General features: G+C 49.6%; 1 protein-coding gene across 12 annotated transcripts in view; it reads right to left on the reverse strand.

Moving 5' to 3' along the window:
* Positions 1 to 15,434, reverse strand: part of DISP1 (dispatched RND transporter family member 1) — a 188,193-nt gene that overhangs the window by 14,033 nt on the left and 158,726 nt on the right. For 9 of the 12 annotated variants that reach the window (XM_045453340.1, XM_045453338.1, XM_045453347.1 and 6 more), the window contains one exon: positions 5,458 to 5,487. The exons of 2 other annotated variants lie outside the window; for them this stretch is intronic. In XM_045453340.1, coding sequence (XP_045309296.1) covers positions 5,458 to 5,487 — 30 coding nt within the window. Of the gene's footprint in view, positions 1 to 4,516; positions 4,630 to 5,457; positions 5,488 to 15,434 lie in introns of all 12 variants that reach the window. One more of the 12 variants, XM_045453350.1, reaches the window with a different exon arrangement.

The following is a 15,434-nucleotide window of genomic DNA, read 5'->3' on the forward strand; positions in this document are numbered from 1 at the left end:
CCCCCATCTCCTCCAGACCCGTTTCTCTCCATCCTGTGCTCTGTCAGCTCTTAGAAAAGAGCTCAGCCCACAAACAGGCTCACGTACCCATGTCTCAAGAATAACCAAGCCAGGGGTGCCTGGGGGGCTCAGTCGGTTGAGCGTCCGACTTCAGCTCAGGTCATGATCTCATGGTCTGTGGGTTCGAGCCCCGCGTCGGGCTCTGTGCCGACAGCTCGGAGCCTGGAGCCTGCTTCGGATTCCGTGTCTCCCTCTCTCTCTGCCCCTCCCCTGCTCATGCTCTGTGTCTCTCTGTCTCTCAAAAATAAATAAACGTTAAAAAAAAATAATAACCAACCCCAGACCTCCCCACACACCTGCTGCTGTCCTTCCGGAGGAAACTATAATGAATGTGTCAGACTGAGCCTCACGAGGGCGAGATGTGCATTTTCTTCACTCAGTTAGTGTAGCATCAGTGCCCTCTCTTCACCGTGTAGCCGTGGCAGCCTGGCCTCCATCTCCCCTCATGTCACCAAACTGCCACCAGAGCCATGTCCTCCAGGCGCCCCTCCCTTCTGTAGGACCCTGGGCCTCCCCGTCCTGACATCTGCAGGTCTCATGTGAACTCTGTGCTCAACAGAAGTTGACTGAATGGAATTTTCTAAAATTCAAGACGTATCTTGCCAACTTGAGGTTGAACTTGAGGTTGGCAAGAGAGAAAAAAAGAAGCATTTCACTTATGGACAGTTACCCTCAAATCCTGAACAATGTTAGCTCCCTTGGCCGTGCCGATGGCTATTTCTGGCTCCTTACTCAGGTATTTGTGGGTTATTTCCTCAAAACCAGGCCAGTGGTTTCACGAAGCTGGCGGCTGCAAACGTCACTCTGAAGGAAGACGCCGTTGGCTCGTGTTCACATTCCCATCACTCGACCCCATGGGTCTGGCCTTCTGGGGGGACTGACTTCAAATTACATTTTAACAAGGAAATCAAAATACAACATAATTACGCTTCAAGGGAGCACCGCCCCGGGCGATTCTCAGCCCTGCGGTCCTCAAGGTCACCACCTCCTTACGAGGAGCACTAGCTGTTCTCAGGCTCTACCTGTAGCACCTCACTTAAGTTTTCAGCTTTACGAGACGCAGTGAGGCACGAGCAACTTACACAACGGTCCAGAGTCACGACACCAGCCCAGCTACAAAGTACGTCAGCCCCGGGGGTGTGTCGCAGCACAGTGACCGTGGTCAGTGACGCTGTGTGCGCAACTGGGAGCCGCTGTCAGAGCAGATCTTAAGAGACCTCATCACAAGAAAAGAAAGTCCTGTAAGTCCGTGTGGTGGCGGACACCAGCCAGACCGACTACTGTCATCACCTCACAGTTATCTACAAGTACTGGGTCATTACGTTGTGCACCTGACGCTAATATAATGTCATGTGTCACTTATAGTTCACAAAAAGGTCACAAATGGGAGCCCGGGAGTCTGGTTTGAGTCGGGCCTCCTAACCACCATGGTGTCACCTCTCGCTCTGAGCACAAGGGAATAAGTCTACTTGGCAGAGTAGAATGTGGCTCCCCCAAATTCACATTTTAAATTAAATTCCCAAGTCACACGAACAGTTAATTTCATGATGCAAAACCACACAGGTCCACAGGCCTCTGATTCTGAACGCTGTTCTCGAGCCTCCAAATTCTGGATTTAAAAACTCACTAAAGTAAAATTAATGCGAGGTACCACGGAACGGGCTTGTGAACATAATTCTGGATGTGATGAAACCACCGAGTCACAGACACGGACTGCGGCTGTCCAAGCGCGAACGCCGTTTCGAGAATACACCCGGTGCTGATGATCTGCACGTTTATCTCCAGCTCCACCAAATGCACACTTAGAACTCCAGAACTGGGTCCTTTGTCAACAGCACATTTGAGACTTTCTGTTCATGGATTCAGACTTAAAAAGGGTCCTTTACATTTAGACCTTGGAAGTACCAGCCCTGGGAAGTGGGAAGAGCCCAGACTTGACTTTAAGTGGCTCATTCTTCTCTCAAATCACCAGGAGTTGTTCGCTGCCACCTACAAACACGCGGTCGATGCAGGTGGTGGGCACCCCAAGTGCTTGGCGTCCACACTGTGGGCTAATTTACCAGTAGGCTGACTTTTTGTTTTGCGTTCTTGAAAAACCTGCACACACAGGCACCGCAGTCTTAAAACCCTCCTCAGCAACGGTTTCCCTTCCCCGTGACAGCATCTGGTTCAGACCCCTCCCTATGAGAACATCTGGCTCGGACCCTTGCCCGCGACCACGTCTGGACTCTTCCCGCGAGAACATGTGGTCTGGACCCTTCCCGGTGGCGACGTCTGGTTCGGATCCCGCAGCACCGTCCCACACCAGGTATCGTGCTGACTGCGCGTGGACGCCACACGGCACCCGTGACTCCCACCTGCACCCTCCCGGCGTCCCGGAGCGCTCCCCGCCGACACGGCACACGCTTCACGTGCCCACCCTGCCCAGGGACCACTGCTCATGTGCCGCGAGCTCCGTGGGGAGAAGACCCGACTCTTCTGGGGAAATTACACCCCGACGAGCGTTTCTCCTCTATCCCACGTTGGTGTCAGGGTCTGTGCTGGAGTCCGAGGGGCTGTGGACACCACACGGGAAACAGAAGCTTCACGTACAGTAGGAAGCCCAGACGGTGGTTGTAATGTTAAGATAAAAGCCTAACAAAGCAGGATAATTTCAGCAGGAAAGGAAATTAAATATGGCCCAGAAGTGTCACTGCTACATTTTCCACTAACTGCAGTCCTGGTGAGTCTGGGTTCAAGGTCTATGTTCTAACTACATTACAAGAACAAAGCACCCGCACATTACGTTTCTGAAGGGTGAACCGCGTGCTCAGGAGAAGACCCGTCAGAGGACCCCTGGTGCCACTACAGCGCGTCCTCCTGCGTGGCACGGGATAGCGTCTCACGTCTGCCCGGATTCTGGGGCTCTGCATATGACGCCCGCGTCTGTCCCCTGCCCAGCAGGCCCCGCGGGAGGCTGCGGCAATGCCCGGGGCCCGTGCGCAAGAGCTCACGGCACCTTCCCAGGAGGGCTGAGAGTCAGAGGGCACGTGCCCCTGCTACAGGACGGGAGGGGGACGCCGCAGGGCAGGGCCACCCACACGTGTCTGTGGCTGAACTGTGCCCTGGACAGACAGGCCTCCCTGCAGTCTTCACAAGCGACCCTCACCACACTCCCAGACGTCAGCCACTGTGTTAGTGGGCTTCTCCGGGGAAGAGCAGGTATTTCCCATCGGTCCGAACAAATGAGCAAAAGCCTCACAGGGTAACTTATGCTGGTGACACCGTGGGGCCTCCCATAATGGGGCCTCCGCTGCTCGGCAACACCACGGGGCCTGTCCTCCCCCAACAGGGCCTCGGATGCTGGCACCGTGGGGCCCGTCCTCCCACAACAGGGCCTCCAATGCTCGGCGACACCATGGGGACTGTCCTCCCACAACAGGGCCTCCACAGGGCACTTTCCTCTCTCAGCTCACAAAGATGCCTTCCTCTGCCAGCCCCCCCCCCCCCCCCCCCCCCGCCCCGGGAACAGTCTCTCCTTTCTCCCCTTACCCTGAGCAGAGAACATGAGCGCCCTGGACACAGGCCTCCTCCCGATGGAACACCCAACCCTGAGTCCCTCAGCCTGGCTTTGTTCCCGTGACTCTTCTGAACCTGCCGAAACTGCGAACTAGTCCGGGTCCTTGGCCTCCCTGAACTGAGCAGTTACCCTTTCTTCCGGAAAATCTTTCTCCTTGGTTTCTCCCCTTCCAGTTCCCTTAGTAACTGCTCCGTATCCCTCTTGTCCTTGGGGTTAGGATCAAAATGTTATTAATCATAATTTTTCCCACGGCATCAGCTATCAGTTTAGTGGGAAGAAAGACAGAAGCTTGAGAAACTTCCCCAAAGCAAAGAGGACACAGAACTCTTTCTTTGTTGGGAAGAAATAAATACAGTGCACAGGTAGCATCACAGATCAAGGGCACGAGCATCTGGGAATACACACGGCAGACACGAATCTCACCCTTAAGGAACCTGGAACCTGATACCGAACATCAGACAACTTGACAAATACAAAACCAGGTAGACAAATACGTGTTTTTAGAGGGATACAGATGAACGTTTTGTGAATTCAGCAGAGATGACTTCCAGCTACAGTGGGGAAGGGAATCAGGAAAGGCTTTTCTGAAAAAGTTGTATTTGTATGCGTATATGCTGAAAAGGAGAAATTAGGACTTCTCAAAATACCAATCTAACAGGAAAAATATGTATGAATCTTTTCAAAATGCAAGCCCTTAGAAAGGGCTTTCTTATTTCTGGAAAACTGGAAATTCATTCTCCTGACCTGTCATATTTACTTGTATAACTTCTTTCCTTTATCTTCTGCCACAATTCTGTCTGCAAAAGGGAATAAACAAAAAGTGTATACGCATACAATGAAATATCACTCGGCCTTAGAAAGGAGGGAAATTCTGACACCTGTTCGCATCGGACAAACCTGGAGGGCAGCACCTTGAGTGAGGTCAGCCAGTCTCGGCAGGACGAACTCTGCGTGATTCCACTCACAGGAGGGGTCGGCTGGCCCGGTTCACAGAGATGAAGACTAGAGCACTGGGGGAGGGCGGACGGGGAGCCACTGTTTCTGCCTCGCAGGACGGAAGAAGCTCTGGACGTGGCGGTGGCCACGGTTGCGCAATAACGTGGACTTTAACGCAACGAAGCCGTGTACTTAAACGTGGTTAAAATGGTAGATTTTATGCCGTGTATATTTTACCACAATTTCAAAAAATAAATAATTTTTAAATGGAAAGGGAATTTCCTAATTAAAATTTATGTAGTAATTGCACTTGAAAGAGAGGATCAGGCCCCCTGACCAGGCTTCGGTTACCAGGGCCTCGGTTCCTCTCGCGGGTGCACTGCAGATATCACTTGGTTTCCCACGATGCACCAGTCTGCCACATGGGACCACCACAGCAAGCACGCCACTGAGGAGACAAGGCTTTGGCTTTTTTGCAGAAACCACGTTCCACCTAAAATTTTGCTTTTCTACCGGAAAGACAAACCTTCAAAGTTTCCACCTCAAATACCACCTCCATTTGAACACGGTGACATTTTTAGCAGGAAACACAGACAACCCGCCTGAAATCAAGCGCCACAAGCCCAGGTCAGGGCAGAACAGTCTTTCTCCAAGACAAGGAGGACCACGAAGGAATGAGAGGCACCTCGGCCAATATAAACGATTCACCACAAACGGAATCTAAACCTTGAGATCAACACCAGTTCTGGAGAGGGAGGATCGCTCCGGCAGCCAGCTCAGGGGAAATTTACTTTTCCTTCAGAAAAATATGAATGAGGGAGGCCGAAGCAGTGTGAAGAAAACACTGCAGGGAAGGGCATGCAATCACTTTACTACTTAATAAGATGATCAGATTACTTTACCTTTTTGGTAACTTGAAAGGTCTGCATGGTCTGAAAAAAAGCAAAGGAAAACCAATCAGAAACGTGGCATCGTAACAAAGGTGTGCTCGCGGCATCTCGACCGTTCGGGCTGCTGTGGGGTGGCAGAGGTGGGGCGAAGGGAGGGTGACCCAGTGGCTGCCGGGGCCGGGGCCGGGATGGTCAGGGTCATGGTGCCTGTGCCCAGGGGTCCGAGACTGCGCCCACACTGCCGCCCGGCTCTTGCAGGCCCCGGCACCTTCTCGTACCAGCAGCTCTCTACTCCCCCAGGACGGGAGCGGCTCCTCCGTCCGTCAGTTTCCTTGCATCCGCTTAGCACCTGTCGGCTCCTCCCTCTCAGCCTCTGCCACCCACTCCCTGCCCCGACGCGCGTGGACCAGGCGTCTGGAGAGCCCCAAACTGGACGTGGTCTCAACCCCCGCGCACTCTATTCCTCCCACACTAACTTTTTCCATGGTAAGCGCTCAGTCAACATTCGGTGAGCCAACAAAATTCACCAGTGCTGTCGCACTCCCGCGCACAGCGGTTCTCACGGTGGGGGCTCCTGAGACCCCTCCCCGGGCCTGAGGGGAGGCCCTGTTCCGACTGGATGAGGGCACACGGCCAGGTCTCTTGACTTCACATGTCTCACCAAACAGCACAGCGCAGCGCCCAGACTGCAGAGGCAGATGTGAGGGTCCTGTGTCTTCAGTTAGAAGACACCAGACAGATTTACTCGCCTCGTTAAATTGTTCTTTGGTTTGGAAACTAGAATGATTTTTCATAACAAATGTTGTGTTAACATGTAAAGAGCTTATTATTGGTATTTTTAAATGAGTTAACAATATTTTATTATTTTAATGTTTATTTATTGAGAGTGGGGGGCGGGGCAGAGAGAGAGGGAGAGGGGGAGAGAGAGAGAGAGAGAGAGAGAGAGAGAGAGAGAGAGAACCCCAAGCAGGCTCCAAGCTGTCAGCGCAGAGCTTGACGTGGGGCTCGAACCCACAAACTGTGAGCTCATGATCTGAGCCAAAATCAAGAGTTGGATCCTTAACCAACTGAGCCCCCAGGTGCCCCATCGATTAACATTTTAAAAGTTTTAATTCCAGTGTGGTCGTATCGGATATAACCTGAATAAATAAAAGCTCTTTGGGACCCTTGATGATTTCTGAAAGCATAAAGGGGTCATGACATCAGGACGTTCGATACCCGATACGCTAACTTAAGGTACGTACCTGTCTGTTGGATAAATGAGTGAATTTCCTGGCTGGGCACCCTCTCCTAGACCAAAATCTTGTGCGAGCTTCCTGTGCTTTGAGGAAACACAAACTCTGTCTCCCACCCTCTGGGCTCCTCCGGTCTGGGGGCTCTGGCTTGTACGCACACACCTAAATTCTGATGATTTCCCCCCAAATCTTCTACAATTGTTTCTCTCATGCCCAGGTATTACATGCCCAAAATTACAAAAGGTAAATTTTGTAATAATTTACCTTTATCTGATCTTTTCCCATTTGCATTTCACAAAAACAAGCCTTTCTTTTTAGAACCTATATGTAAATGGATTCTTTAAAAATTGAATTAGAGGACACAAGGACAAAGACAGGCACAGCTCGGGTTTGGTTGGCGCACTCATCAGCCGCGAGGCACAGAGGCGCGTGGATGCTGTGGAGCGTGGCCTCGGACCCCCTGCACACACGGCCGGGGGCCAGGAGCCACGCCACTGAGCTGGTAACTACTCGGGGCACCCGGGGGGCTCAATCAGTTAGGTGTCTGACTCCTGAGCTCAGCTCAGGTCTCCATGTCGGGGTTGCATTGGGCCCCATGCTGGGCATGAAGCCTGCTTTAAAAAAAGTAAAATGGTTACTACCTAAGGAGGAATGAAGAACATTTAATTTTGGGGGTAAATCTACCCCAAACCCAAAATACTATGTATTCAATATAATTATATATATTTTTTCTTTAAAAAAAAATTTTTTTTTTAATTTTTTTTCAACGTTTATTTATTTTTGGGACAGAGAGAGACAGAGCATGAACGGGGGAGGGGCAGAGAGAGAGGGAGACACAGAATCGGAAACAGGCTCCAGGCTCTGAGCCATCAGCCCAGAGCCCGACGCGGGGCTCGAACTCACGGACCGCGAGATCGTGACCTGGCTGAAGTCGGACGCTTAACCGACTGCGCCACCCAGGCGCCCCTAAAAAAAATTTTTTTTAACATTTATTTATTTTTGAGACAGAGACAGAGTGTGAGCGGGGGAGGGGCAGAGAGAGAGGGAGGCACAGAATCCGAAACAGGCTCCAGGCCCTGAGCTGTCAGCACAGAGTCCGATGTGGGGCTCGAACCCACGAACCGTGAGATCATGACCTGAGACCAAGTCAGATGCCTAACCAACTGGGCCACCGAGACGCCCCCATATATATATATATATATTTCAATATAAGTTTTATTGAGATATAATCCCCAAACCATACATATGATCCATTTAAAGTGTACAAGTCAGGATTTCTCGTGCCTCCACAGACCGTCTTTAAAGAACGTGCTGCCTGAACACCAGTGATGAAGCTACTCATGACTCATGAGCTTGGAGAGAAAACCTACAGACAGAGCGGGAGAGCAAGGTGCCAAACAAAGGAGCAAATCCCATAACTTGTACTCAAAACCTTAATCTTTCACCCCGTTTTTAGGTCCTACACTGTCAAAACCACCTCCTGAATTTCCATGAGAACCAACTAGACTTTGTGCCTTTATGTCTGAAGTGACCTCGGAGCCATAACCTGGAGCAGCTGGGAAGACATGGTATTTTCTTAGGTATGTTTTGGGTTGTAACAAACATAAATATTCTCTTTCCTCCTACCCACCCCACTAACTTTTTTTTTAAACAGATAAATTCATGGGTCTATGACTAGTTTATTCCTTAGGGGCTGAAACAACCAGACTCATCACTGTCTTTCTGCTTGCATAAAGACTTCATTTTATGTTAAATTTGGGAAAATAAGTGGAGATTGTCACATCTGTTGAAAAAGAAAACTTGGGGTTACTACCAAGTAACCTCCTGGGAAGCCACAAAATCCCTCTGAACCTTTTATCTTAGGGGACACGACAGTCAGATGTCAGAAACGCCCGAAATACGCCTACAGGTGGAGCCGGGACCCGTCGGAGCTGCACTGTGGTTGCGGAAGCGCCCGTGACACTTCATCCACCGGGGGCGATCTTACCCCCCTGGCGACATCTTTCCGATTTGCTGCTTTTAATCTCCAATAGAGCCTGCAGGACGATTTTTCACCTAAACTCGGCCTTGGGTTGATAAATAACAACTGCTAAAAACAAATCTAGTCTCTTTTACAGAGTGAAAGTCTTTTTCCAGAGTTCATTCACCTGTTAATACCACGTGGTCAAATGCATGCCCCAAACCAAACATAGTACCTCTGCCTGTTCTTTGGTTAGGTTTTCAGCCTTTTTCAACTGAGTAAAACCCCAAGGCAGGTGGCATTTGCTCGGTGACACGGTCACAAGGATGCACTGGGGGCTGGGCACAATTCCCAGAGGGCTAGCTGGGGTCCCTCCCTCTCCCGCGGGAGAAAGTGTTTCTGCACACAAGTGGGGGACAGTGACATTGCTACGGGACGAGGCTCCCATCTGCTTAAGAAGCACTTACAACTCGGGTTGGGTACCGGTAACGAGCCGTAAGCCGTCCCCGCACCTGACCCCTGAGAACAGGCGCAGCCGCGAGAGCCTGGGCTCCAGGATCCCGTGGCCAGTGAACCGTGCTGTGTGCACAGCCCTCGGTCAAGGGCACAACGTTTCCACAAGGGAGGCCAAGGGGTGCAGAGCATGGTGAGCACCATAATGGGGTTGAGGCGGGGAGGCAAGGGAAGTTTTTAAAAAAGGTAACAGAAAAAAAAGTATGAGAGGAAAGTTAACAAGAAACAAGAAAATGTGGAGAGGCTACACATGGTGTTTCCTTGTTTCCCTCACCTTTTAGCTCTCTTAGTAATGTCTGAGGAGAGAGTGGGAGGCCGTAGGGAGGGGGAAACGAGCAGGAACCGTGAATGGTAGAACCTGCAGTGTGCACGTGATGCTGTGGTCACACGAGCGGAGCCGCCGTCGTCACCACTCGTCACTGTGACAGCACCGCTGGCCATGCTCCCCGTGCTGTGACTGTCCTCCCCGGACCCCCTCTCCCTGCACCCCTCCCCTCCAGCAACCACGTGTGTTCTCCGGGTCGATGGATCGGTTTCTGCCCTGTTTCTGCCTTTGTTTGTTGTGTTTTAGAGTCCACAAAACCATACGGTATTTGTCTTTCTCTGATTTATTTCACTGAGCATAATACCCGTCTGGTCCATCCACGTTGTTATAAATGGCAGGCTCTCACCCTTATTATGGCCGAGTGATATTCTAGTGTGCACGTGCACGTTTCCACATACCACATCTTTCTTTAAATTATTTTTTTTAAACTTCAGTATTTTCTTTATTTAAATAATCTCCACACCCAATGTGGGGCCTGAATACACGACCCCGCGATCAAGAGTCTCATGTTTGGGGCACCCGGCGAGGCTCGGTTGGAAGAACATGTGACTCTTGATCTCGGGGTTGTGACTTCAAGCCCCATGTTCAGTGTAGAGACTACTTAAAAATTAAAAAAATCTTAAAAAAAAAAAAAAAGGCACGTGCTCTACTGACTGAGCCAGCCAGATGCCCCATTACCACTTCTTCATCCACTCGTCTGTCAGCGGTCACTCGGGCTGCTTCCAGACCCTGGCTACTGTAGATGACGCTGCCATAAACACAGGGGTCCACACATCCCTTCAAATTAGTGTTTTCATTTGCTTTGGGTAAATACCCAGTAGTATGATTACTACTAGGGTAGTTCTATTTTTGACTTTTTGAGGAACCTCCACACTGTTTTCCACAGTGGCTGCACCAGTCTGCATTCCCACCAACCGTGCACGAGGGTTCCTTTCTCCCTGCATCCTTGCCAACACCTGTGGTTTCTTGTGTTGTTTCTGGCCATCCTGACAGGTGTGAGGTGGTATCTCATGGCGGTTTTGATCTGTATTTCCCTGATGATGAGCGACATTGAGCATCTTTTCATATGTCTGTTGGCCCTCTGGATGTTCTTCATGTATTTTGGACACTAACCCTTTATCAGAGGCCACATTTGTGAATATCTTCTCCCATTCAGTAAGTTGCCTTGTCATTCTGTTGACAGTTTCCCTCACTGTGCAAATGCTTTTTTATGGGGAGGGGCAGCAAAAAAAAAAAAAAAAAAAAAAGGCTTGTTATTTTGGTGTAATCCTAATAGTTTATTTTTGCTTTTGTATCCCTTGCCTCGGGGGACGTATCTAGAAAAGTGTTGCTAAGGCAGACGTCAGAGAGTTTACTGCTAATGTGTTCTTTCGGGATGTTTATGGTTTTAGGTCTCACTTTTAGGCCTTTAATTCATTTTGAGTCTATTTTTGCATACTGTGTAAGACAGTGGTTTCATTCTCATGTCGCTGTCCAGTTTTCCCAACACGATTTGTCGAAGAGACTCTTCCCCGTTGTATACTCTCGCCTCCTCTGTTGGAAATAGACCCTACAAGCCTGGGTTTATTTCTGGGCTTTCCATTCTATTCCACTCCTTTTCTTTTTTTTCAAACTGAGGTAAAACTGACATAATATTATGTTAATTTCAGGAGCGCAACCTAATGATTCCATATTTGTATACATCAAAAATGACCACCAAAAATCTGGTTAACATTTATATAGCTTTGCACATTTCTGAACAATTAAAACCCTTGAAGGAAATATACTTTCTGCTTCATGACAATAACCAAATGTCAGTAAGAAAGTGCCCTTTAAAGTAGCACATTTTGTCTCAATAGTCCCACTGGATTGTGCCTTTTTGTAAAAGAGCAGCGTGCAAATAACAACTTTTCAGTTCAGCGCTGAACTTTCATGTACCAGAGCTGATGTGTAAGGTCTGTGCCACGGGGTAACACCCACAGCTGCCTGGGTGATGGATCTCCTGAAGGCTCAGTGGACGTGACCAAGTGCACGTCCGTCCCACGCACCCTGGGACTACACACAAGTACAAAATACACCAGGCGGGCAGCGAAAGGGCCAGCGGAGGAGGACTGACACTACAGAGCATCTAACAAACAGCAAGCACTTTGTAAAGGTTAAAGAGGATATGTAGCATATTTTTCCCTTTTTTAAAAAAAATATCATTCTCATATTGGCTAACATACAGTGTGCTCTTGGTTTTGGGGTAGATTCCCATGGTTCATTGCTTCCATACAACACCCAGTGTTCACCCCAACAGGTGCCCTCCTCAATGCCCATTACCCACTTTCCCCTCTGCGACCCCCCATCCACCCTCAGTTTGTTCTCAGTATTTAAGAGTCTCTTGTGGTTTGCCTCCCTCCCTCTCTGTTTGTAACTATTTTTTCCCCTTCCCCTCCCCCATGGTCTACTGTTACTCAAGTTCCACATGAGTGAAATCATATGATTATCTGTCCTTCTCTGCCTTATTTCACTCAGCATGATACCCTCCAGTTCCATCCACGTTGCTGCAAATGGCAGGATTTCATTCTTCCTCGTTGCCAAGTAGTATTCCATTGTATATATAAACCACACGTTCTTTATCCATTCGTCAGGTGATGGACATTTAGGCTCTTTCTATAGTTTGGCTGTTGTTCAAAGTGCTGCTATAAACATTGGGGTACAAGTGCCCCTATGCATCAGCACTCCTGTATCCCTTGGGCAAATTCCTAGCAGTGCTGTTGCTGGGTCGTAGGGTAGTTCTATTTTTAATTTTTTGAGGAACCTCCACACTGTTTTCCGGGGCGTATTTTAAATAAATACTGAGGATGAGGAAACTGTCTACAGCAAAGTAGGAAACCTGGTGGTAGAAAGATGTGAGGGAAATCTGGGACTGGAGATCATCGGCTGGCGACCCTGGACGAGACCTTCCATTTCCCAGCATTTGTGAGAAACGAGAAAGAGCCACAGATGAGCTGGCAGGGTGGCAGGTTTCTGCAAACCGGGGAGCACTTGCCCAAAACGAGAACGGCGCCCCCACCACTCACTCCCCGTTCATCTGCAGATGCTGTCAAACCTCATTTAAGAAGGCTATCGGGAGACAAGGGCCCTATAATTCACAAGCGCTGCAAACCTTTCCGGGTCCCTTCAGAAGAGGCAAATGGCACTACCAGCTGAATATAATAAAAATAAATGGCATCACGCACGTAGGCCTAGGTAGAATGAGAGACTGTTAGGAACCCTGAACGTTATCTCATTTAATCTTTGTTTTCACGAGACAGAGAGGAGGACCACAGAGCAAGTCAATGGAGAGGTCTCAAAGGCACGTTTCCCGACTCGATCCTGCGTTTTCTGGCCACGATCGGGAGGGGTGGGTGTTGGTGCCACGAGATCCTGCTTGTAAACAGAAAGGAGGCGGAGTGGGAAGGCCTCATTTCAGGGCAAGAGAGCGCAGGCCAGGATGCTTACGGAGGGGTGGACTGCAGCGAGCTGACGGCAGCTGACGTGCGCACCTGCTAACAGAAGGTTGGGTAGACACTGGTGCCCCATAGATGCAACCCCGTGCAGGGAGTGCACACACATGCGCACACACTGATACAGGAAGAACACCCAGGCAAACCAAGTGAGGACTTTCACAACAATTCACACTGTACTTATGGGAAAAACTAAATGCAAAATGTGTAAATGTGTTTTAAAAATGTGGAGGGGAACATGGCAAATCGATAGCCCTGTTTACTGTGGGGGAAAGAATCAAGGATGCGTTTTACTTTGTATTTTTGAATTCGTGAGAACGTATTCATGAATTAGCTGTATAATTAAAAAGAAGTGAAAGAATTTTATAAAGGGAAATTGCATATGTACTCATGTACGTATGTGTGACTCAAGTCAAGAAATTGAAAATTTCTCTCACTGATGCAGAATCCTATCAACTAGATAAAAAGAAATAACACTATCCACAGATCACCATTTTTATTTTATTTATTGAAAAAAAATTTTCTTTGCAGTTATTTATTTCTGAGAGAGAGGGACAGAGCACAAGTGGGGGAGGGGCAGAGAGAGAGAGAGAGAGAGAGAGACCCAGAATCTGAAGCAGGCTCCAGGCTCCAAGCCGTCAGCACAGAGCCCGACGTGGGGCTCAAACCCAAACCACGAGATCATGACCTGAGCCGAATGGGATGCTTAACCGACAGAGCCACCCAGGTGCCACTCAGATCACCATTTTTAAAGAACAAAATCCATTTCATCCAAAATCTATAGTTAATTCTGCTTGATTCCAATATTTACTGCACAGTTTAAGTGACTACAAGCAATTTCACCATCATTTTTGGAGTTGCTAGCTCTGGGCTCCTGACCAGGGATCAGGTTCAGGAGGCCTCAGAGCAGGACCTGTGGAGTCAGAGCCAGGGCCACTGTTCTGGGCAGTGTGCCAGGAAACTGTGACCCCCCCTCCCTGCCAGACAAAAATAATTAGATAATAATACAAGAAAATAATCAGAATTTCAAGGCGTAGTGCAAACATTAAGTGGTCAGGGGACAGGGAGCAGATGTGAGGAGATAGTAATCCTAAGACTAGTGCTGAACTTGACATGAGAAGCAGAGCTCGAGCGAGGTCTGGGGGGCAGGCAGGGTTCAGACAGAGGCAGAGGGAGAGGAAACACACATCATACAAGATACCTTCCCGAGCAGACTAAGCAATGTCCCCAGAACAGAGGCTGCAGCATGGGGAAGCAGTATGTGGTAAAATGCAACCCCTATCCCAGGACACAGGATGTAGTAGGTGCAACCTCTATCCCAGGACATGGGATGTGGTAGGTGCAAACTGTATCCTAGGACATGGGACATGGTAGATGCAAATTCTATCCCAGGACACAGGCCGCAGTAGAGTGCAAACTCTATCCCAGGACACGGGACATGGTAGGTGCAATCTCTATCCCAGGACACGGGATGAGTAGGGTGCAACCTCTATCCCAGGACACGGGACATGGTAGGTGCAACCTCTATCCCAGGACACGGGACATGGTAGGTGCAACCTCTATCCCAGGACACGGGACGTGGTAGGTGCAATCTCTATCCCAGGACACGGGACGCGGTAGGGTGCAATCTCTATCCCAGGACACGGGACGCGGTAGGGTGCAAACTCTATCCCAGGACACGGGACATGGTAGGTGCAACCTCTATCCCAGGACACGGGACGCGGTAGGGTGCAAACTCTATCCCAGGACACGGGACTTGGTAGGTGCAACCTCTATCCTGGGACATGGGACGCAGTAGGGTGCAAACTCTATCCTGGGACACGGGACATGGTAGGTGCAACCTCTATCCCAGGACACGGGACGTGGTAGGGTGCAAACTCTATCCCAGGACACGGGATGTGGTAGGTGCAACCTCTATCCCAGGACATGGGACGCGGTAGGGTGCAAACTCTATCCCAGGACATGGGACGTGGTAGGTGCAACTCCATCCCAGGACATGGGACACAGCAGGGTGCAAACTCTATCCCAGGACACGGGATGTGGTAGGGTGCAACCTCTATCCCAGGACACAGGATGCAGTAGGGTGCAAACTCTATCCCAGGACACAGGACGTGGTAGTTGCAACCTCTATCCTAGGACAGGGGATGTGGTAGATACAAACTCTATCCCAGGACACGGGACGTGATGATATAAACTCTATCACGGGACATGGGACGTGGTAGGTGCAACCTCTATCCCAGGACACGGGACGTGGTAGGTGCAACCTCTATCCTAGGACAGGGGACGTGGTAGATATAAACTCTATCCGAGGACGAATGATCTGGTGGCAGGAGCAGGTGAGTGGATGGCAGCCCAGATTGGGAGCCAGTGCAGGGGGTTTACACATATGACGCTGAAGGGAAAACAGAATGACTTCGATCTTCTTTTAATGATTCAGAAAACCTCTGAGAATCTTATGAATATGGGAGTAAAAATTATTAGTATGT

Source organism: Leopardus geoffroyi, chromosome C3 (genome assembly GCF_018350155.1).
Source record: "Leopardus geoffroyi isolate Oge1 chromosome C3, O.geoffroyi_Oge1_pat1.0, whole genome shotgun sequence".
NCBI lineage: Eukaryota > Metazoa > Chordata > Mammalia > Carnivora > Felidae > Leopardus > Leopardus geoffroyi.